At 42.7% G+C, this 24,538-nt stretch overlaps 1 protein-coding gene across 4 annotated transcripts in view; it reads right to left on the reverse strand.

The window, feature by feature from the left end:
- CTSC (cathepsin C) overlaps window positions 1-17,413 on the reverse strand; it is a 44,182-nt gene extending 26,769 nt beyond the window's left edge. Inside the window, exons 1-4 of one of the 4 annotated variants that reach the window (XM_070425823.1) lie at window positions 16,971-17,412; window positions 14,479-14,624; window positions 8,599-8,683; window positions 4,252-6,997 (exon numbers count right to left, since the gene is read on the reverse strand). In XM_070425823.1, the coding sequence (XP_070281924.1) occupies window positions 6,987-6,997; window positions 8,599-8,683; window positions 14,479-14,624; window positions 16,971-17,142 (414 nt within the window). In that variant the 5' untranslated portion in view covers window positions 17,143-17,412 and the 3' untranslated portion in view covers window positions 4,252-6,986. Of the gene's footprint in view, window positions 1-4,251; window positions 6,998-8,598; window positions 8,684-14,478; window positions 14,625-16,970 lie in introns of those variants that run through there. The other 3 variants (XM_070425824.1, XM_070425820.1, XM_070425822.1) reach the window with 3 other exon arrangements.
- Between the last annotated feature and the right edge of the window lie 7,125 nt (window positions 17,414-24,538).

Genomic DNA, 24,538 nt, shown 5'->3' on the forward strand with positions numbered 1-24,538 from the left:
AAAGGTAGGACAGGGCTGTAACACTGCTATGCAAGACAGCTATAACTTAGGAGGAATGAGGCCCTTACCCCTCCAGAAGCCATATACTCAGTACCTTAATTTGAGAGGACCACACACAGTGCCCCTGTTATCTTCTTGGATTGAATGTTCCCAGGGTATCTGTCATTTTTTCTGCTATTGTGAAATACTTCTTATGTGGTTTTTGACATTTTTACCAATTAAGAAGCTGAAATCTTGGGTGAAATGTAGCCAAAATTTTTCTTCTAAGGCTTTTATTTCTTTTGTATAAACATTAGTCTCTGAATACTGCTTTGCACAGATAGGGTAATTTAAGTTTCTATTCCCTTATGCCAATTTTTATTGCAGCAAATTAGATAATTTCATAAAATCTGAAGAACCTCCAAACCCTTACACTTAAGTTTAGAAAACTACTAGGATTCAATTCATTTGCTTCTTCAAAATTACTACTGGGTTGCCAAGCGTTCATCAAAAAAATCCTTCTTCCATTTCTCACTGATTTTATCCACTATTCAATCAGCTCTACTAAGAAATATGAACCAATTTAAAAACAAAAACAAAAACAGATTGGCCTATTTTATAACTTGTTATTTACCGGAGATCTCTTTCTCAACTACTTCTTGACACACAGAGGGGAGAAAAATCACCTACACCTTGTTCCACTATTTCCCTGATTAATGCTATACTTAGCAAATATTTGAATATGTAATGTATTGGCTATGAGACAAATGCAGTTTAGTAAAAAGGACTTTGACCTGTAATTCCTTGTTCTGCCACTTATTCAAGAGCAAGTCATAACTAGGGAGCCTCGATTTCTTCACCTGAAAATGGGAATGATATCTATTTCATTGGATTCCTATAAAGGATAAAGATGACACTGAAATTTGAAGAGTGCAAAAAGTTTAAAGCACTAAACAAGTAACAATATAAACACTACCATCTGTAACAATGGGGATACAAAGCTGTTTAAGACTTTATCCATGTCATCAAAGAACTTACACTTCAACCCAAATTGTCAATATACGGCCTACCCTGTCAACTAGGGATTTCCAAAATGAGATGAAAAGATAATCCATAGAAATTTTGGAAAAAATATTATTACTTCTATTTATATTTGTAATATAGAAGTAAAATTGAAAAACAACCTCCACTATTACTTAACATACAAAGCAACACTGATACCTCCACAAAGTTCCAGTGTACATGTTCACTTGTCATGTACAGTGTGCTACCTATGAGATGGTTAGGACATAGCGTATTCCCTTTTATATGTGCCTGCTTAAATTTGTATCCTTACTAATTAAGCTCTCACAAAATGAACAAGTAGCTTAAAATAATACATGCAAGGAAATCATATTTCCAAATACTAAAGATGTGAATAGGAGCACACATAAGAAAAGGACGAAGCTTACATTTACCCTATTCCCTGTATGAGTTCTGTCAGGCAAGTTAAAAGATAAGGTTTTAAAAACAGTGCTTTGAAATGGTTCCATCACTGCAGTATTCAATTTTTAATCTTATTCATCAATAAAGCAAATTATTCCATTCAAATTTGTCTATTAAAATGTCACTATCCCTAGTGACATTTAGAACAGTAATTCTTCTAAACGCCAATGAGCCTGCGGAACTTCTAAACTTTAGCAAAATTGGTCAAAACTAATAAAATTATTTATTTCAAAGATTTTAATTAGAAAATTCTGTTTCCAAATGTTGAAAATTTGCGGTAATGAAAACTACCGGTAACAGAGACTCTCACATGGCTTTTGGCAACAAAGTCATGATAATGAAGCATAAATTTGTGTATTGTTTTCAAAGGTCATCATCATGAAATGTATTTTGGCAGGACATTTTTCTGATAATAAATCAATCCAATGTTATTTATTTGTATTTATTATTTCATGTTTGATAGTGCATGTATGTAATTTTTAAATGTACCTATATATACCGTGAGATCCATAATTAAAAATTTGGACATCTAGGTCTATTCCATCCAAATCATTCACCATTGCAGAAAAGAGGAATGATTTAATGGTAAACCATGTATGGAGAGAGATTACATTCTGACAATACTTCAAGATAAAGAATGTTTATTCAATTTTTTTGCCCTTGGTTTAAAGTACACATAATGGGTGGGGCAAAAGTAGGTTTACAGTTGTGAATTTATTCTTATTAATTACTAGAGGCCTGGTGCACAAAATTCATGTGGGGGGGAGGTGGGGGGGATTGGATCCCTCAGCCCGGCATGCACCCTCTTCAATCCAGGACCCCTCAGGGGATGTCCGACTGCCAGTTTATTGAACCTCTCGCAATCCGGCACCGCTGGCTCTAACCACTTGCCTGCCTCCTGGCTTGATCACCGCCTAACCGCTCCCCTGCTGGCCTGATGGCCCCAACTGCAGTCCCCTGCCAGCCTCATGGCCCCTAACTGCCTCTCCCTCAGCACCTACCACCGTGGCTTTCTCTGGAAGAATTCAGACCATTGGTCAGGAGATGTCCATCTCCCAGTCTAATTAGCATATTACCCTTTTATTTTTATAGATTGTATTATTTCCATACTAACCACTTGGTCTGGGGGGTGAGTAAAGCTGTTAGATGGCAACAAGAGAGAGCAAGGCACATTTTACTAAATTGATGTTCTACCAAACCCACCCAAGAGTATAGCATCTTTTTTTTTTTTTAATCTTCACTGGAGGATATGAATAGAGAGGAAAGGAGGGGCAGGGGAGAAGAGAGAAAGAGCAATGGGTTGTTTTCCTTATGCTCCTTGACCGGGATCAAACTGCAACTCAGGTATGTGCCCTGACCAGGAATTGAACCTACAACCTTTCAGTGCATGGGATGACACTCAACTGACTGAGTCCCTCTGGCCGGGCAAAAGTAAGTCTTTCTTCTAAAGAAACAAACTTCCCTATGTTAGTTTCAAGGATTTGCTCTAGTTTTCTGCTTACTAAGTGGACTTAACCATTGTTTTTGTTGAATTTTAATGAATGATGAAACTGTTCACATTATTTGCAACCAAATAACTTCCAGCATTTAACTGAAGGAATTAGAAGCTAGATTTACATGGAAAAATGGTGGGTCATAAATTTATTTCCAGTCCTGAAAAGAGAGTCAGTTAGAGCCAAAATATGTGATCTAGAACTAGTGAAAAAGAAAACAGAGCAATTTACCACTCAGCAAAGTAGCCAAAATCCCTGGCTCATTCATCACTTACTTGCTCATGAACTCTTTTTACTTTAAATTTATTTTTCAATTAAAGTTGACATACAGTAATATATTAGTTTCGGGTCACCTCAAAAGTCTAGTACTCATCTGACATCATACTATAGTTATTACAGTACTAGGAGCCCAGCGAGTGAAATTGCGTGGCCCCTCCCACCTACCCACTGCCCTGCCTTGACACCCGAACCTCTCCACAGAGCTCCAGTGCGCCTGGCCCAGCCCCCGACTCCTCTCCTCTGGTCTGCTCCGGCCCCTTCAGGCCCCATCCTCAGTCCCTCAAGTGGCCTCGGGCTGGTCCAGCCTTCTCCAGGCGCCTCCCTGCTTCAGCCCCGTCTCCATCTCCAGAGCAACGCCCCGTCATGGCACCAGCGGAGAGCGTGGAAGCCTCCCCACTGCTGTGCTGTGCTCCTTCCCCTGGCAGTTGGGCAGCAGGCGCTCTGAGTGCAAGTGGTGGGTGGTGAAGCAGTGGAGGGGGGGGGGGGGGGGGCGGCGCTACGGCTCTCACCCCTGCCCTCCTGGGCACAGGATGGTCCCGCCTCCTCTGGGCGCCTCTTCGCTTCCACCCCATTTCTACAGCAACGCCCCGCTGTGCACGCTCAGGCAGCCTCCTGCGATAGGTCATTACACATTACCGCGTCCCAACCATTAGCATATTAGCTCTTTATTTGTATGATTACTGACTATATTCCTTATGTTGTACTCTACGCATCCCAGGCTAGTTGATTCTCCAGGGAACCACTGCAGTCACAAAGCTATTCCCCTGATAGCTAACTTAGTTTTTAGTCATTCTGAAAGTCTACTCTTTTTATCTTTGAGTCCTATCTTGACCTCTGTAGTCTCACACAAAAATTAAAACATAAATAAACAGAATAAAATGTCAAAACCTCATCTACTTTCTAAAGTCATTCACAAATAAGACCTGAGGGTCCACCACAGGCTCAGAGGGCTCAAAGGCAACAATATGTCCAGAAACTTCCATAACACAATAGGACAACACAATGACATAGTCAATTCTCTTGATTGTACAAATATGTATTTATTGAAGCCCTATTATTTCCACATATAGTGCTATACAGCGGGAATAAAATGGTCAGTAATACAGAGTTGATCTCTGCCAAGATGGAGTTTAAAGACCAGAGAGGACAAGCAGGCAATTACAACAGAGAATACTAAGCAGTACTATGCCATGTGGCCCTTTTTTTAAAAAAATATATTTTTATTGATTTCAGAGAGGCATGGAGAGGGAGGGAGAGATGGAAACATCAATGATGAGAAAGAATCATTGATTGGCTGCCTCCTGGATGCCCCATACAAGGGATCAGGCCAGCAATCCGGGTATGTGCCCTGACCAGGAATCGAACCATAACCTCCTGGTTCATAGGTCAATGCTCAACCACTGAGCCATGTTAGCCGGGCCCATGCGGCCTTTTAACACATATATTTGCAGTTTCATATCCACCAAATTTTCTCTTCTTTCATAATCAAAACGAACGTTTAGGTTAGCAATAAAGAACCTTTTCTTCTGCCAAGGCCACTTGTATATTTATAACATCGTTTGCGGGCCATTCAAAATTATCAACTTTAAAATTACCCTGCTATATTTGGGTAAACATTTAATTAACTCATCCCTAATGCCTTGGCAGGGCCAGACTAAATGATTTTCTTGGCCTTATAAGGCCACAGGCCAGACGTTTTCCACCCCTGGTTTAGATGCAGTTCCTCTCAGAGAAACAAACAAATTACTTTAGAGGTGATTTTAAATTCCATAACACATTTTTACACATATCGGTTGCTTCGTCACAACTTACATCCTGAAAGTCCGTTTAAAAACATACAACTCTCTCAGGACTCTGGAGACAGAGAACCAGATACATCTGAGAGCAGAGAACCAAAAATATAAACATAGTACCATCCCTGATTTGTACTCCTATTAGCCTATAGAAAAATTATATTGTAAGCTGGTATTACTTGTGAGAAATCTTTGAAAGGACAAGAGAAGCGTGGTTAATCTTCCAAGCCCCTTTTTCTATGTGCACCGAGTGCTTAAGATATCCAGGGAAATAAGAGATGTTCAGTCTGGAAAAAGATGAAGACATGCTATCACATCATTCCATTACAGCAGGGTTAGTACTACCTGAGTGGAGGTACCTGCGTAGCATAATGAGAACCAAAATAATGGCATTTCTGCCACCAACAGAAAGAGCTGGGGAGGGTTTCACAGAGGTGGCACGAAGGCCCTGAGTGAAGACGGGCGATCAGGTCCAGAGGTAGGATGGAAGAAAACATCCAGGTGGTAGTCAGCTTTACTGTTACTTCCTCTTTATATCACCTTCCCAGAGCTGCTGACCATCAGACCTCTCAGGAGGTATAAGGAGTTATCTGAGCTCACAATGTCATGATGGCAACCTGCTACCTAGGGAAAGACTCCTCCATTCAAGCTGGGATGCAGGAGGGAAGTCCTCCCAGACAATATGAATTAGGTGGAGCCCCACATGTTCGGTTTACCAAGGCTGATATTAATCAGCTCTGAACAACTGAGGAGGAAACTAGTCCATTGTTCAGCAGGAAAGAGCTAAATGATAGCAATCGGTGTGAACAATAGTGATATTAAGAGAAGTGAACTTGGCAAAGGTACTTAAGCTGTACTTCATTTGAAGATTACAAAGCTCTCCTTCCACTAAGAAGGGAAGGATAAGGTAATTTTTTTTGTCTTGAATGACAGGACCCTGGCTTGGGAAAGAAAGTGAGTTGCCTCATTTGGAAAGGAAACCTAAGCTTCAAGCCAATTCTTCTCCTAAAGTCTCAACAGGAGCCAATGCAATGCACATTCTATTCCATTAAACTAACATTTGTGATGTTTACAGACTGGGATTCACCAGAAAGTCTACCCAAATGTGACCCCAAGTACTTACGAAAGGGCTTTTCTTTAACATATATTTGCCGTTTCATACCCACCCAATCTTCTCTTCTTCCATCATCAAAACAAATGTTCAGAGCAGAGAACAAGGAAATGCTTCTTAGGTTTGCAAGACTAGCCCTGATCATTTATCACTTCAGCTGTGTGAGCTTAAGGACTACATGAGACTCATGTGTACTTTATAGGGTTTCTGAAAGGTAAAGTACCTCAAATTCTTAGCACAGGGCTGGCACTAATGAAAAGATAAAATAAGCCAAACATAATATGTTTCTATCACACCGTCTTCCTGGCCAAGGGTACCGCAGGCTTATGATCTACAAAAAGATACCCTTCGGCAGTTGGGCTTCTCTCAGAAAAGCCTCTTCCAAGGGACCATCTTCCCACCAATGACATATCTGCGCATCTTAAGATATCCGGAGGCCTTATTTTCTCCTTACGATGGATGCTGGGGTCCCTCAAGAGGAGAGTGTTCAAAAGAGAAAAAAACTTAGGTTGCATAGTGTTCCTTTTACTCAAAGGCTGCATGGCGAAGCCACCTAAGACTTCCAGAATAGTTTTTCTTTCTCCTGTAGAGTAGTCTCTGGCGGTTCACATTCCAAAATGGTGGTGGCTGCTTTCCACAGAAATGTTCAGGGCAGCTGCCTTGGAGGTAGGTCCCCAGGCCTCCTCTGCATTCTACATGCACAGACAGACTCCAGAGGGCGCTGTGGCCGCCAGGGGCCTCCGCTAGCGGTTAGAGGTAGGTGGTCCAGTGCGGCATGCTGCTCAGCCTCTCAGCCCCAAAGCCTGGTTGGGGCTGTGGTTTTAAAAGAGCCCCTCAACAGATGCTCTATGTAATAACTACAAGACAATAAAAACTGGAGTTAATACTGTCTCTTCACAATGCTTAACCATATTAATTTCTTAAGTAAAAAAAATACACCCAATGCTGGGTTTTTGTGTGTGCTTTCTTAATGCTGTGTAAGACATTCAGCAAAAGCTGCCATTCTCAAAAGCTGAAAGCTGAAGCAACAGGTATTGCCCATGCAGTCAACAGGCTTAAGAAGCACATGCAGATGCATTTGAAATTAACGGCCACGGTACAAACCTAATACACTTTGGAAATGTCCTTAAGAAACAGGCTAATCTGGCAACCTAGGTACATTAGCATGTATACCTTACAAATTCCAAACGCAGGCTTAGTGCTGCTAGGATCCTTATTTCCAGGTACAGGGCTACTTATCATTTAAGAACAAATACCAGGGACTGTCCTTTTTACTGTTGTCTCCATCATTAGGAGAGAGAGTGAGAGTTTTAAGCCAGGAGTGCATCAACTGCATTCTGAGAATACTTTACTGTTTTGTAAGGTAAAAACAAACAATTTCCTATTATATCTTCCTATTTCCTATTATATCTTTCCCCTAAACTATCATCATGTATTATAGTAAAGATTCTGAGGAGTTCTGAAATAAAGAAAATTATTCAGTGACCGAAAAGAACTCAGAAGAAACAGCCTCCTGGTTTCAGCTCTAGTTTTCATTTTGATCTCCTATTAGTGGCTGCCTGGAAGGACCCTTAACGCGTAACCAGATGAAATGTTATCCTTAATGAGCAATCCTAGCTGGCAGATTTGTGGACCACTGCTGGGCCATTAAACAGTTTTTGGCAAATGCTGTCATAGGATAAAAGGCTTTAGCCAGCTCCATTTTTCATACCTCGCTTCTGGTACTTCAGAGCTAAGTACAGGAGGAAGGGAAAGGGGGGAAATGTTGTTAAAATGCAAGGAAAGTTAAGTCCCTATCAACTTGACTCTCTAACCACCCATTTTTTCCATCAAAATTCTGGACATTTAAATGAATGGGTCCAGCACAAGCGATGATTTGAACATCTATTCTGCAAGTGTGAGAATGTAAAGAGTGACAAATATCCTCTTCTTCCAGTCCACAGTTTATTTAAAAGATGGGTGGCATATCACAGGAATAAGGGACAAGTACATCAATGTCTCTGGAAGAGCCACCTTCTCTAATGGCAGACAGCCTTCAGGTGCCTTGGCCTGGCATGGTTCCCTCGTGGGTCTTTTTAAGAAGAAAAAAATGAACTACCCAAGGGAGCACAGCTACTTCAAGGATTTGAACTGAACTTACAGTCAATCTTTTCTTAACTGGGTCTTTACCTTTTGGGGTTCATGTCTATTTATAAGTATCATTCCTGGAAGAGCTCATCTGATGTGTGCACACAGAACATGTTAAAGTAAAAGCTCGCTCACACAAAATAGTGCAGGCATGTAAAAGGCAGCAAGTCAGCAGGCTCAAGCAAGAAATCTACAAATCTACAAGAAAACCATCGTCTTTCCAGTTCCCTCTCCATCTCCCTGATAAATAGAGATGAATGTGCATAAGCCACCAGGAGGAGGGAAGCTTGCTTTTAATAAGAAAAGTTAAAAATATTTCAATGGAGCTCACCCAGTTTGTTCCTCTGATATGGTAAATCATATATTCCCACAGTTCCCAGCTGCATGAACAACTGACTGATAAAATCAGTGACATCCTACGAAGAGTTTACAATGGGAAACTGAGTCATTATGTTGAAATTAAACATCATGAAAGAAAACAAAAATACATCGTTAGGCATGCATTAAGTGTTAAACTTCTCATTCCTTCCCTGAATTGAAATATACTTAAAAGTAAAATCCATGCCCTAGCCAGTTTGGCTTAGTGGATAGAGCGCTGGCATGCAGACTGAAGGGTCCTGGGTTCAATTACAGTCAAGGACACATGCCCGGGTTGCGGGCTCGAGCCCAGTAGGGGGAATACAGGAGGGCAGCTAATCAATGATTTTCTGTCATCATCAGTGTTTCTATCTCTCTCTCTCTCTCCCCCCTCTCCTTTCTTCTCTGAAATCAATAAAAATAAAACAAATTTTTTTAAAAAGAAAACTCCAAGATGGTTTTAAAAAATATCCTAATTTGTGTATTGACTCTACATTGAAACAAGTAAACCTATCCTAATAAAAAGTATTTTAAAGGCTAAATTGTTACATCTTTAAAATGAACCCAGAAAGCACAGTGAGAAAAATGGTACATGATTCTCAAATCCTTTCAGTGGTTCTCAACCTTCTGGCCCTTTAAATACAGTTCCTCATGTTGTGACCCAACCATAAAATTATTTTCGTTGCTACTTCATAACTGTAATGTTGCTACTGTTATGAATCATAATGTAAATATCTGATATGCTGGATGGTCTTAGGTGACCCCTGTGAAAGGGTTGTTCGACAGCCAAAGGGGTTGCGACCCACAGGTTGAGAACCGCTGCTTTACATGGAAACACACAGTTGACATTTCTGGCTGTTGTGACAAACTTACAAGCCACTGGGCAAACAAAATGGGCAAATAAATCCTCTGGTATGGATTTCACCAACCATCTCCAAAACTCCCCAAGATTTTCAAATTTCCCTGTTCTAAGTAGCAACCTGCTTAAGAAACACTATGGTAGTCTTTTTTAGCTTACAGTTCTATGAAGACTGCTGGGCCCAGAGCGAAAACTCAATTAGAAATCAATGAAGTTTGCTTGACTATCACCAAATAAAATTTTCAGCCACAATGAGTCTAGTTTCTTTTCTAGACACCTTCTTCAGCCCTTGAATAGCTTTAATTTTCAAAATAAAATCTGAGCTCCCTTTTCCAGCCTCAGAGAAAGTGAAATGAGAAACAGCAAAAATTTAGAAACCTATTCAACTTGAGGATATTCTTTGGAGTTTGGTTTGTTTCATCTGACTTCCTTCCATTGGGCAATTTGGTGGGTAGGAGAGTACATAATCTTTGCACAAGCTAATCGTAAAAAGTGAACAAAGAATATAAAAGCATAAAGGAGAAAAATTGTAACTTATTCATCACATAAAGCCAACCATAATTAAATGTCCTTTACATTGTTTTGTTTTGCTATGTTGCAATTTTATAAGAAGTTGGCTGCTTTTAATCTGCAGGTACTTTTAAGGGCTCAAATTTATTGGAGTGTGAACTATAACCCAATGGTAAATGCTAGTAAACTCTGATAGTCTTAGAAACTGGCCTGCAAAACGATATTGTATTTTATCTTGGGCAGTATATTGTTTGAAAAGAAGATTGAAATGGAGACCTCTAAGAAAGTTTCTATTTTGCCATCGGTCTAATTTCTTCTTGTTTTACATAAGGTTGTTTCAAATGTTTAGGTGCCTGCCTGGGTGGGCCCTAGATGCATTTGAAATCGTAACCCCCATAAAGTGTTCAGCTAACTGAATGTCTACAGGAACTTGAGAAGGGAAAAGTATCTTGTAAGAATATTTTTTACATCATGCTTTCCGCCTGACTCAAACTATGCACAAACTGTCAGTATCAAGGTTCACTTCCTGCCACGCTTTGATCTAGCTTGAAGTCACATGGAAAAAAAAAAAAGATTACCAAGCAGATAAAAACCAAGATAAAAAAGACACAGGAACCTCAAAAGTCATTAAAAAATGTTCATCTTCCAAGTGAGGCCGGAAAAAGGAGAACTTATTGAAGGGAGTTCCTAGCAATAGAAGTGGCATTGCAATTGCTTCAAAGTTGGAAATCTGAGCTGCAGGATGTCCTGGGGGAGCAGAGGGTGGAGCAGGAGCCTCACAGAATACCCTGCGTGCAGCAGGAGCTCAGCATACTTTAGCACAGTGGTTCTCAACCTTCTTAATGCCGCAACCCTTTAATATAGCTCCTCATGTTGTGGTGACCCCCAACCATAAAATTATTTTCGTTGCTACTTCATAACTATAATTTTGCTACTGTTATGAATCATAATGTAAATATCTGATATGCAGGATATATTTTCATTGTTACAAATTAAACATAATTAACGCATAGTGATTAATCACAAAAACAATTTGTAATTATATATGTGTTTTCCAATGGTCTTTGGCGACCCCTGTGAAAGGGTTGTTCGACCCCCAAAGGGGTCATGACCCACAGGTTGAGATACTTCTGTCACGGCCACAGGTTGAGTGGCCGGGTGCTGTATTTTCCGTGAGACACTTAAACTTGAACAAAATCCTGGTTACGTTTTGATCATTGTTCACTTAAAAAAAAATAAATCAATCTTTATTTGGGAGATACTCTCTAAGTCCGTAGGGAAAAGTCTCGTGTGCTTTACTCATTAAATAGTTTGTGCTTTTCTTGAGTTACTCACCCTGCATGGTTTCCCCAGCACCACAGCAGGAAAAACCCTGGTGTTTATGGTGAAACCCATCAAGCATTCTGTGTCAACCAGTGTCACCAAAAGTGCGTGACTTTCCTGCTATCTAAAATCAATTCCACTCTATCATTTTTCTTAAAAGTTTTAAAACTCTGCTCCCCATCTTTCAGTTAGATTTGCAAAAAAGGATAAGATTTTATCACTCTGCAAAGTATATTTATCTGGAACTGCTTATGTTAGACATCTTAAAGACTAGTATCATATGCGTAGTCTACTCTGCTTACTGATATTACCATCTTTAAGACCAGTCCTACCTACTGACCACTCAGAGGGGTTGATTTTTCAGCAGGAACAGAAAACATGTTTCTGATAATGGTTCTGGTCAAATGCGCATTTAAAAGATATATATATATACTGAAATCAGTAGCAGAACAGTCTTCCTATTTTTATTCCTAATAAGAGAATACCATCCAAGAAGCAGATAATTAGTTAGGGTTCTGTCCTACAGTAGGGCAAAAGTAGGTTTACAGTTGAGATTTACAGTTGTTCATATGAAAAGTAATACAATAATTAATACATAATACAAGAACTTTCGCATATTCACAACTGTAAACCTACTTTTGCCCCACCCTGTATTGGCTCTTCCCATGTACGACTGAGAACACTTATAACCTTATTTGATGTTAACCAGTGGTTTTCTCTTGACCTGCTACTAATGTCTGAGGCTATGGGGAAAGGCCAAATCTGCTTACACGATGACTTAAAAAGAAATGCAAAGATGTGGTCTGAGTGCTCCTTCAGTCACCAGCTGTCCCCTCTGCCCCTACCAGCCCTCGACTATGGAAGCTGAGAGCAAACTGACGGGAAAATACTGATGTAGGGAAACTGCCCTGTCTATTTCAGATTAGGAGTCAGGCAATGAAATGCTGACTTTAGATGTTTCCCCACCAGTTTCTCCAATTCTACAGAAGTAAAGAATGAAAACTTTTCTAAGCCAAATGGGTAAAACTACTTACTCATCTATTTACATACTGCTCTCCATCTTGCACTTACAGTGGGGCCTTGACTTACGAGTTTAATTCGTTCTCATTAAGGAGCTAGTTAAGGAGCTCGTTAACTCAAATTACTCTGTCAACTCAATGCAAAAAATTGGGCCGAGAGACAGCTGGTATCTCAAAAAACTCGTTAGTCAGGACACTCCTAAGTCAAGGCCCCACTGTATATAATTTATTCAACCTTTTTTTCAACTGAATTCCACTTCAGTTCATTTTTAAATAAATATGAACTAAGTGTCTATTATGTGTCAAGCAAGAAAAAAAGGAGGGGGGAGGGGAGGGAAAAGGGAAGGAGGGGAGAATGATACACAGTAACAACTGTCTTGACTATCTCTTTCCTTGTACACCAATTCCACAGGAATTCTCAACCTTGAAGCAAAAAATATTGAAGGGCTATGATAGGATACCTATAAGAAGTCTGCAGAGCCCCAGGCTCAGGAATATGCAAACCAAGAATTCTAATCAGATTGAATTATATTCACTACATATGCACTACAGTTTTAAAAATTCATATATGCCCTAGCTGGTTTGGCTCAGTAGACAGAGTGTCGTCCTGTGGACTGGAGTGTCCCAGGTTTGAGTCTGGTCAAGGGCATATGCCAGAGTTGCAGGCTTGATCCCAAGAGGCAGCTGATCAATGATTCTCTCTCATCATTTATATTTCTCTCTCTTTCCCTTCCTCTCTGAAATAAATAAAAATGTATTTTTGAAATTTCATATAAATACTGTTATGATTTTCAAAAATACATAGTATCCAGAGGTAATATTTAATAACTGGTCGACCATGGGCTTCAACTAATAAAATAGACTTTGACCGTCAATAGCCAACATGGATAGACAGTTCCTGCCAGCTGAGTAGCATACCAGTCAATCCAGCTGAAGAGAGACAATTTTTTCCTATTTTCTTTTTTACTATTAAAGAAATTTTATATATATATATATATATATGTGTGTGTGTATATATATATATATATATATATATATATATATATATGGAGTTATTATTCAAAGAAAGAGTTGGTTCAGATTTAACAACATATCCTAAATTACAACACAAGAAAAATCACAATAAATTTAAAAGTTAGTCTTTTGCTGGTACTTTGTCTTTTATCGTCATTAACAGAGTCATTCTCCCACTTTCCCATGAATTTCTAAAATTGCCTAACTCTTACCAGATGTTCCAAAGGTTGTAAACCCTATCCCATGGGAAAGTCTGTCTTTATTTATACTCAATTTAAAATGAAAACAGCTAGCCTCAGGCTTGTGGTTTCAATTTACTTAAACCATTTCATAATCTGCCAATAGGAAAATTTCCAACTGCAGCAGGATAGCTAGACTATAATCCATGCTGAACTGTTTTACCCTGGAGTATGCCTGCAACTGGAAGCAATGTGTTAGCATGGAAGAATGGACAATAGTCCATTGCTCAGTTGGTTGGAGAATCATCCCATACACTGAAAGGTTGCGGGTTTAATTCCTGGTCAGGGCACCTCAGTCAGGGAGCTTACAAGAGGCAACCAATCTATGGCCCCAGCCCACCCCGCTTCCACTCACTCTAAAAAAATAAACATATCTTTGGGTGCAGATTTAAAAAAGTTCTTCCTATTGAGAGAACTTTAGTGGACAACTTTTTACTTTAATTAGCCAAAGGAGTAACTCGATATTCTCTATCTCTGTCTTACTTTAGTCAAATAAATTATTCACATTAATATACTTAGTATATCATATTACTTCAATGAGTTACTTAGACCAATTTCTTAGAACCAACAAACAATGATAAAATAGCATAATTACTTGAAACTTTTTTTTATAATATTCATATCTTTCCTGGAGATTCAGTACAAAGACAAGTGATTAAAGCAACATTTACATTTAAATATAGATGGATTGTACGTATTCAAATATAGATCAGGTTTTTTTAATCTACTGAAATCATAATTTTAAATAAACTGTCAAATTGCACCGCCTAATTTCTCTTGGGAAAAGTGGTGTCAATTCTGGTTATCTTCTTAATTTTAAATTAAAATTCTGAGGGTCTACTGATATTAAATAATTGAAATAATGAATGCATTTTTTAAACAAAACTAACCTTAAAAAAGGCAAACCACTTGTAGTCATTCAACACAATCTCAAAGCCTTGATTGTAAATGATGGTGAAATGGCCAGAATTGCCCAAGTCATCATAGGCTGTGTCCATCTTCTTAAGGTGCACCATGACTTTCTTTTCTGGTGGTCCTAAAGAAAAGAAATGCACAACAATGGAAAATTCTCTGTACTTCCATGGCAGAAAAAACCTCCCATGTGCCTCCCATAATCTTTAAACTGCTCTCCTTTCAAATCAGGCCACCCGATTTGAGCCAATCTGGCTTGTAAAGATACCAAGACTTCCCACCTTGTTGCCTCCCTCTGTATATATCGTTCCAGAGGGGGTCCCAGTCACACACGCCTGTGAAGTGAGGGCTCAAAAGATAGAAATAGGCCAGCAGACAGAGAGACCCTCTAAAGTACAGCCTTGAACTTGCCAGAGCATCCAAAGACTGAAGAAAATCTTCCACGGAAGAAAAGGAAAAATGGGGGATGTTGAAAATGACAGGTGGAAATGAAGGGAAGACAAAATGGTAGTCAAAAACTGGAAACATAAACATATAAAAAAGACCTGCCACCAAGTCAAAAGGAGCACAAAGGATATGATCTCTTCCACAAAGAAATGGGGCTTCTTTCTCCATGATGGCTCCACAGTTCACAACTTCAGAATCTGCATTCTTCCAAGGCAGGGGTCCTCAAACTTTTTAAACAGGGGGCCAGTTCACTGTCCCTCAGACCGATGGAGGGCCGGACTATAGTTTTAAAAAAAACTATGAACAAATTCCTATGCACACTGCACATATCTTATTTTGAAGTAAAAAACAAAACGGGAACAAATACAATATTTGTATTTGCATGTGGTCCTCGGGCCGTAGTTTGAGGACCCCTGTTCCAAGGGATGCAGCAAACTCCAGGGTTCTATCCCGTGAAGCTCATGTGTGTGCTGATAGGAACCGAACTTTTAAACTTCCGAAGAAGGGGCTCAGACACGTGAGTGCCTTCAATTATAACAGTAAAGTCGAAGGCATAGTTTATAAACAGAGGCTGCCTGGACAGGGCTCTGCGGAACCCCCTGCAGGTTTCCACACTTTAGACAGCTTTTCCATGGCTGGTTTTAATGCTCATGGCATGTGCCCAAATGGTGCAAATCCTCACCTCCCTTCTGCTTCAGCCCTCCAATGGCAACTTTTTTTTTTTTTAATTTTTTTTTTATTGCTTAAAGCATTACAAAGGGTATTACATATGTGTCCTTTTTTTTCCCCGCCATTGATAATACCCCGGCTTCCCCTACCCCCCAGTGTCTTATGTCCATTGGTTATGCTCATATGCATGCATACAAGTCCTTCAGTTGATCTCTTACCCCCCTCCCTCCTGCCCCCCAACCCTCCCCGGCCTTCCCGCTGCAGTTTGACAATCTGTGTGAGGCAGCTCTGCCTCTGGATCTATTATTGTTCAAAAGTTTATAATGGTTTCTATTATCCATGAATGAGTGAGATCATGTGGTATTTTTCCTTTAATGACTGGCTTATTTCACTTAGCATAATGCTCTCCAGCTCCATCCATGCAATGGCAACTTTTTAAAAGAGCAGATGGTTAAAATGCACAGGATTATGCAATGCCACAGTCACCGGAAGTTGGACAGTTGGATCCGTCTGTTTTAGAGACAGATCACCTGGCAATCCTTGTTCTGCTGACAAGGAAAGTGCAGCTGACAGAGCTTCACTCATTACAGGCTGCTAAGGGCTTGGGCAGAACAAGAGTGGCAGTGCCACTTCTGTCCAAGACAGTGTTTTCTCTTCTCCCTTCACTAAATTCCTTGTCATCGGTGTGACCACGTTATCTGAGGGCACGTGGGCTATCCAGTGTGTTCACACACTACACATTTATGGAGTGCCTTCCCTGAGCCAGGCATTGCGCTCGGCTCTAGGCATTTTCAAATATAATTAATTGCTAACGAGTTATTAAAATAACAAAAAAAACCCTACAAACTTCATATACACCCCTAGGATACATAAGACAGTGCAGACGTTGTCTCAGACTAGTAGCATCAACACACATCTAAGTAAAAACCACTGGATATAAGTAGAAAACTTCTTGCTGTATATTCTTGAGTGTCTGAGCTCGGATTTCACTGGCGCGCTCACACTAACACACACACACAATCCTACAGGTTTGATGGGGGATAATTAAGATTGCAAGGTCTGAACTCTCTTCCGAACCGAAAAACAAAACAGAAAACAGCAAATTAAGGGGAGTCAAAAGAAAGTCTTTTTAGAAGGTTTAGAAGCCCCGGGAATAACCAAGAAAAGGTGAAGTTAGAAGTTCTCAGCAGCTCAAGTTGGCCCTGGCGACCCCGGCAGCCCTGGCGCTGGAGCGGGCATCCCACGGGCCCAGGGCCAGCCGGTGTCCGGCCTCCGGCAGGTGTGCTCCTCGGTGGGGCGCTGTGCGGAGCGGGGCTCAGGGGCAGCAAAGGAGTCCGGGCGCGCGGTCGCTTACCCATCACCGAGCAGTTGACTTCGTGCTGGGAACCCCCGGGGCCCACCTGGAAGACCCAGGTGCCCAGCAGGTCGGGGTAGGTGCAGTTGGCAGGTGTGTCGCCGAGCACGGTGCCCACGGCGCAGAGCAGCAGCAGGAGGGCGGCGAGCGGGGCGAGGGGCCGGGGACCCATGCTGCCGGGCAGCCGCGTGGCCAGGGAGCTGGAGGGCAGCCGGGAGGAATCAGGAGGCCGGACCGCCCGCCTTAAAATAACCGAAGGGCGGAAACCTCCGCGGGCGGGGCGGGGTCTCGATCTTGGTCTCAGGAGGAGGGGGAGGGGCGGCTGGGCACCTGGGCCCGGAGCTGGGAGCCGGTCTCGCCACTCGCCTGCACCCTGAGCTTGGGGTGAGCTCGGGGCAAGGTTAATTGTCAAGGGACGACTCAAAATAGGAATTAAGAGCCACAGTGGGTCCGCACGAGACCCAGACTTCCTTCTTGAGAAGCAAGGCACACGAGAGGGAGGGGGGGAGAGAGAGAGAGAGAGAGAGAGAGAGAGAGAGAGAGAGAAATGTACTCATGCCGGCAGAGAGGAGGGGGGAGGGGAGGAGGGAAGGGAGCTGGAGAGACACAGGGAGAAAGACGGACACAAGAGAAACTGGGGTGGCAGGGACAAAGGTCAGACAGAGACAGACAGAGGGAAGGGAGGTGGGGGAGACAGAGGTGAGAAAAAGTCCCAGAAAAAGAAAGATCTAGTAAGTGGAGTGTTATTTGTTTCCTTCACTTTGTCCTCACCAACTCGAGGCTGTGGGTTTTGTGGGGGGTTTTTTGTTCTTTTTCTCAGAATATTTAACTTGTTACCCCCAGCCGCCTCAGCTGTTTGAGAACTGCTCTTCCTTCCGTTTTCCAAAACTTTCACTACCTTCTTTTGGCTTGGTTTTGTTTGGTTTCCTGTTAATGTTATTTGCTTATGACCCATCAGAGAACTCAGTTGTAGTGCAAGCTTGCAGTTTTTGTGTCCTAGTTGTCTGTTTTCCCTGCAGATTTTATAGGATTTAGTGCACGCTTGGGTGCGCACACACGCACAAAAGCTCAGAGATTATATTGCTCAACCCCTTCTCTTTTTACTGCTGAAAAGCATGAGGCCCAGGCAGAGGAAGTAACTTGTCCAGGGTGAGGAAGGGAGCTGGTAGGAGAAGGCTGGTCTTACGAGCAGCATCCCAATGTTCCAGTCTGAATTCCAGTAATTATTAGGTAGCACCTGTGGGGGTTCAGAAAGATCCGCCCCAATATATCCCAATATATGCCTCAGTGATATGCAGATATTTTTAGCTAAAGGCAATTTTAGCTGCAGGCTCAAAAAGAAACATCTGCCCCTCCATTAACTACCTAAAAGACTTGAATTGGGGGCCTTGCCCATAAAAAGTGATCAGACATAACCTCTTTTGCCTTATCTAGAGGGCAGGGCAAATTTTTAATCAATCTTGCGATGACCCTTGGAAGCTCTGTAGTCACCTTACCTCGTTCCTAGCTCAGAATGTCATACATTACCTTTCTGTCTTTGAACCTTTGGTGCATGTGGGGTCTCTGACTCTCTCATGTTATGGGGTAATTAAATTATTTTCTTTTGTTACTCTATCCAATGTCTATTTGATTACTTTAGGGAAAGAACCTTTGAAATAGGAATTTTTAGGGGTGAAATAGGCAGGTTTAGGGAATTTTTAGAATTGGGGGTCCATGGGGGAAAAAACAATAATACAGGGCTACAAAGTTGCAAAAGAGTACATTTCCATAAGACAAGGTAGTTGGAAGAGGCAGCAGTTACATCTCCATAAGACAAGGAAGTTGGGAGAGGCAACAGTTACATTTTCATAAGACAAGGGAGTTGGGAGAGGCAACAGTTACATTTCCATAAGACAAGGGAACTGGGAGTGGCAAAAGATACACATTTACAAAATAAAGGGAAAGGAGCCTCTCATTCAAAGAGGGAGAAAGAAGAGTCCAGAGGGAATGGGAGAACAATGAGGAAGGAGGACCTTACCTGTCCCAGGTGAGGTTTGACCTATGAGCTCTGGAGTTGCTATAGTGACCAAATCAAAGGGGAATAGTGGCCAATCAGAGGGGATATCGAGGCACAAAAAAACCCTGCAGCCTTTATAAACGAGAGGGGTGGGGGAGGGATCAGTGGGACTCTTTCCCCCTCCCCACATGGGAGTCTGTACTTGTTCTGCAATAAATTTCCACCTTTACTATACCATCTTCCGTCCATGGTTTCATTCTTCAACTCCCACAGACAAAGAATCTAGGGAAGCCATCCTGCCCAGGGAAAATTCCCAGATCACCTTGAGGGTAGAGAAACTGTCTTCTTCCCCTGCATGTTACTTCCAGGTGCCTCCTTGCTCAGTTTATTCTCTGTCTGTTGTTTCCCTTGCTCAGTTTAAATATCACCCTTTTCTGTTGAGAGCTCCTCTTGAGAGGCGCCAATATAATCAGGTCAGGAGGGTCAGAAAAGGCAGATGGAACAAACGGCACCAGGGCAATCAGGAAGGTCAGAAGGGGGAGATGTAATAAACGACTTTTATGGGAGACAGCTGCAGCCAGGGAGGTTACGGGAGATGGCTGCAGAACAAACAACCTGATAAGAAACCAGACAGGCATTAACTCACTTAGAAAGCCAGATCATTAGTAAAAATTCCAAACTACATTCCCTCCCCACCGAAAGCTGATAGATGTACGTTGTATGGCACCAGATCTCCAATGGAATGACCCCAGGTTACTTCCCCTGTTTGCTGAAGAGTATATAACCTGTGCTTAAACTCTTGGTCGGGGCTGGCAGCCGCTGCTCTGCTGCGTTCAGAGTAAGCTGTGAGCCCCAACATGTTGGAAACAATAAACCCTTTGCCTTTTGCATGAGAAGCGTCTCTTGGTTCTTTGTGACAGCGGCTTGCGTCCAGGGCGTTACATTTGGAGGCCCCAGCGAGATAAACTGCAGCCGCCTTCGGGTATCAACGTTCCAACAGATGCTTCTTGGGGTAAGTGACGGCGCCTTTTTGAATAAGAATAGCGATCGCTTAGATATTGAGAGCTCGAATTTTGTCAGAGCCGGCAAATCTGTTCGGTCAGTGCTAGCAAATATGTTCGGTCTGGTGGCTGTCGGGGAGGGGCGTGAGCCTCCCCCGACTGCGGCAGACAGACGTGTTGGGAGGTCGCAGGCCACATCCCCGGGGGACGCCCTGGTGGAGTCTGGAGAGGACCAGGGACGCCTGGATTCCTCTCGTCTGTTTCTGATTCTGATTCTGTAATTCTGTTGCCAGCTGGGTCAATTGGCTTTGAAAAACCTTCTTTTTTGGATCCTTCGATTTTTGTCTCAACGCGTTGTGTCTGTTCTGGTTATTTGTTCTTTGTTGTCTGTCATTAGTCTGTGTTTTCTGTTTGTCATGGGCCAGAGTGCTTCTACTCCTTTGTCTCTGACCCTGGACCGCTGGTCAGAAGTCAAGGGACGAGCTCAAAATCTATCCCTTATCATCAGAAAGAGTAAATGGCAGACTTTCTGCTCGTCCGAGTGGCCCACCTTTAATGTCGGATGGCCCCCGGAGGGGTCTTTCCATCTGCCTCTCATCAGGGAAGTGAGGAATCTGGTTTTTCAGCCTGGCCGACACGGACACCCGGACCAGGAGCCTTACATTTTGGTCTGGCAGGACTTATGTGAGAACCCCCCGGCGTGGGTCAAGCCCTTCTTACCCCCTGGTTCTCTCCCTAGGTCCTCGGTCTCTGCTTCTGAGCCGGCAATCCTCCCTGTGAAGCCGGCTCTCCCCTCTCCTCCACCCTCTGCTCCCTCCTGGACTCAGACTGCTCCTTTGGGTATTGTGATTGATCAGTTCAAGGAGATTGCGGGAGGCTTTAGAGCTCCCTCAGAAATTGGGAAGTTGTTAAGAATTGAATGGATTGTTTAAACTCCGAATGAATGTCTGGTGAAAGTATGTGAGTGTAAAGACGGGGGGGAGGCGGGGGGCAAGCGTACGGGAGAGCGGTGCGCGGTGACCGCCCTCAGCGGCGGCCCTGGGGGCTCGGGCCGGGCGCGGACTCGTTCGCGGAGCCTGGCGGCGGCGGCGGCAGCAGCGACCAGTGGTGGCCGGCGTTGGCCCCGGGTTTGTGTCGAGCGAGTGGAGCTGGGCGGAGCACAGGGGAGCAAGGCCGGCGAGTCGCTTGCGGGAGGCCGGAGCAGCGAGGCCCCCGGCGGCGTCGGGTGCGGGGGAAGGTCTGGGAAAGGTCCCACGCGGAGCCCACGGGCCGGACACCTGGGGGCGGCGCGGCTACTCTGGACGGGAGCAGGGCTCTTCCCATGGAGATCGCGCCAGCTAGATGACAAAAAGTCCTTCTTGTAATTGAAAAGTTTTAAAATGTGTCTGGTATTTCTGTTCACATGTAAAGAGAAAAGCTGGTTTAAAACTAATGCGCGCAATTGTCCTGTTTTTGGACATTTAGATAGAGTTTTGAACTAGAGTCTCTTCACACATGTACAGAATAAAACCCAAGACTGATTATTTCCTAAGGAAAATGGCTAATTTTACCCAGGGAAGCAATGCAGGCTTGTTCTAGCAACAAGCCTCCAAAAGAAAATTCAGTGAGATTGCCTCTGTTACAAAATTTGCCAAAGTAAATGCCTTAATAATAATAATTGGATTTGAATCTCAAGAAATTATGTAGCTACAAATTTGCTTCTTGACTTTCCCCAGAGAAAAATGGTGGTTTTAAAGTCAAGGGCTGGGCCAGGCCTGTTTGCCAGCCTCAGGTGTGGTTTTCCATAGCTGCTGGGAACTTGAGACCTTAAAGTTTACTGAGTCAAACAATAAAAAAAAAAAAAAATGTTCATCTAGGTATTTTGAAGAGACATAATATACAATATTAATCTGAATATGCCTCGTACGAAATCTAGAGGGTAGAATTGAATCTGTTGGTTAATTGTGTCTTGTATTTTTGAAGTTTACGAGAAGTCGCTGACCACAGAGAGACAGACAGCTATCCCAAGATGACGTCAACAAGGCCTGTATACTCACAAACTGATAATTGCTAGCTGTGGTGATTCAAAGTTTTAATAGAGAATGTTATCTGTCTTTATTGTTTAAGTATATATCTTTGTTGTTTAAAATTGTTTAGCTAGTGAAATTTTTGTTTGTGTCTCTAAAAAAAAAAATGATGAATGTATTGCTAATCTGAGGAATGTTAATTACTTACATGTCACCTTAAAAATTAATTAAGGCTCAGAGTTCTAACTAACTGGAATGTACAGCTTTGGTGTGATGGAGGAAGGTAAAGAAATACTTAATGGAAGGTCTGAGGCATGGTTATGCATTTTTGAAGGACATAGAAAGAAGGTTTGAAGGCTAACCTGAAAGAATGAAATTTGTGAAGGTTGTATATGTGATGAGAAGGAAAAGATAAATATTGAAAGAAAGTTGAATGCATGATAGGCCAGTAAGCTGGGACAAGTAGAATAGGGAAACTAAGCAAAAATCCTGTCTTCCCTAAACCAAAGACATTTGGAGTAAATGCTTTGCATTTGCCTCCCTAAACAAAGGTTAAATCGTTTATGTCAATCTGATTAGTGTCATTTGTTGTCCACACCCAGGGACAAATGAAGTTAAAAAAATAAGCCTTATTTTGATTAATTCTTTCATTCAGGAGGAGCTAACCGGGTCCCTCCCTGCAACATGAATGATAAAATGTATGTTAAGGAATTTTAAAGTTGCTCAAAACTCGCTGCCTTGGGTCCAGTTCTGCGTGTGTAAGAAGGGACAGAGTAAGGTTTAGTAGCAGGAGTGGAGAGACAGGCAGGGCAGGAGCAGGCCAAAAGAAGCTGGCAAGGCCATCCAAACCACCCAGCCGCTATTGGCCAGAGCCGCCTGAGGCAGACCTCCTCGGACTGGCAACAGCTGACTCTGACTAGGACAGGCTGGGCTCTTTCCAACTGGGCCCCCATGAACCGATGGTCGAAATGAAAATCGGGGGCCAGACTGTGAACTTTATGGTTGATACAGCGGCAGAGCACTCGGTAGTTACTCAGAAGGTAGCTCCCCTCTCAGGACAGGAAGTCACCATTATTGGAGCTACCGGGACCACAGCTGCAGACTGTTCTGCCGCCCCCCGCCGATGTCAGTTAGGCGGCCACCAGGTGGTTCATGAATTCCTGTATTTACCAAATTGCCTAGTCCCTCTAATGGGCAAAGACCTTTTAGCCAAAATGAAAGCAGAAACCACTTTTGCCCCAGATGGCTCAGCACAGCCCTGCCTAGGTGAAGAGACCTCTTCAATGATCCTGCCCTTAGCAGTGCCTAGGGAGGAAGAATGGAGACTTTATACCCCCCCCCCCAGCCAAAGGCCCCCACATCTGTTCCTGTCAGGCCCCCATCAGGGGACTTGGATGGTGTTCCTGTTATCTGCTCAAGAGCCCAAGACTGTAAAGATACTTGTTCACTAAAAAGGTGTAAGTATGTTTGTAAACTCCTCTGTCTGTTTGTTTACTGGGAACTTTGATTTTCTATGTGATATTCTATGCTGGGTTGGGATTTTGGAATTCTAATCTGATTGAGACATTTAAGGATGGGGCTCACAGTTCCTCAAGGCAAAGACTTAATGGGCCCTTCCCCCTGCCTATGAAGGAAGACAATGGGCCTTGAAATCTGTAAAGATAGGCGAGAATGAAGCTGGTCAGGCCCCACCCCCTATCATTCCTGACTTTCTTGCTGCAAGAATTGTCTCTTTTCTTGAGAGGGCTCCAGAGGGCGCACGAGGACATTTGGCTGCGCCTTGGCGCCACCCAGGCAAAAGGCACCTCCTGGAACCTCGATGGAAAGGTCCCTACACCCAACTCCTGGTGCTGACGACCCCCACCGCTCTCAAGATAGACGGCGTCGTGACCTGAGTCCATCACACCCACGTCCGGTCAGCGGACCCATCCATGATCCGGAAGGACTTCGTCAAGCTACGGTGTGCTCGACCTGCCTGATGCTGGTAACATTGAATAGACTTAGATAATGCCTGCATCTTCATGGACATGGCTCCAAAGAGACAAAGACAATTTATAGAATCACATGTTTAATAGCAGAAGATGTGGCTGCCTAAAGCGGCCATGATGCCTATATTATGTTTCATTGTGTTGATATGTCACATTAACCTTTAATTCTCTTGCAGGTTTAAATGTATGTTGACTGTCCTAAAAGGGTACTATGTGGGATGAACCCCAAAAAGTAAAGGGTGCCTAGCTGCCAAGAGGGCAGGTGCCCACCTGGGCAGGGAACAGTGCCCATCAGGTTTTGGTCTCTGTTGAGAGACAGCTAACAGTTGGCAGCCTGTGTACTGCTTGCAGGCCTTTATGACCATGCCCATGTCAGGGGTAGTCTAAAAAAAAAAAAAAAAAAAAAAAGCCTGTTTAAAGTAAAAAGTCTGAAGCATAGTTATACATAAAAAGAAAGTTTAGAAAAGGCAGAAAATCTTAGAGTAGATCAATATGTCTTTCTTCTTATGTAATTCCTCCGAAATTTGGCGATGCTAACATGGCAATACGTTTCTTTGCATAGATTCAATAAGACCGG

The sequence above is a fragment of the Myotis yumanensis genome, unplaced genomic scaffold, assembly GCF_028538775.1.
Source record: "Myotis yumanensis isolate MYYU_CA2020_CCGP unplaced genomic scaffold, mMyoYum1.0.hap1 SCAF_10, whole genome shotgun sequence".
Taxonomy (NCBI): Eukaryota; Metazoa; Chordata; class Mammalia; order Chiroptera; family Vespertilionidae; genus Myotis; species Myotis yumanensis.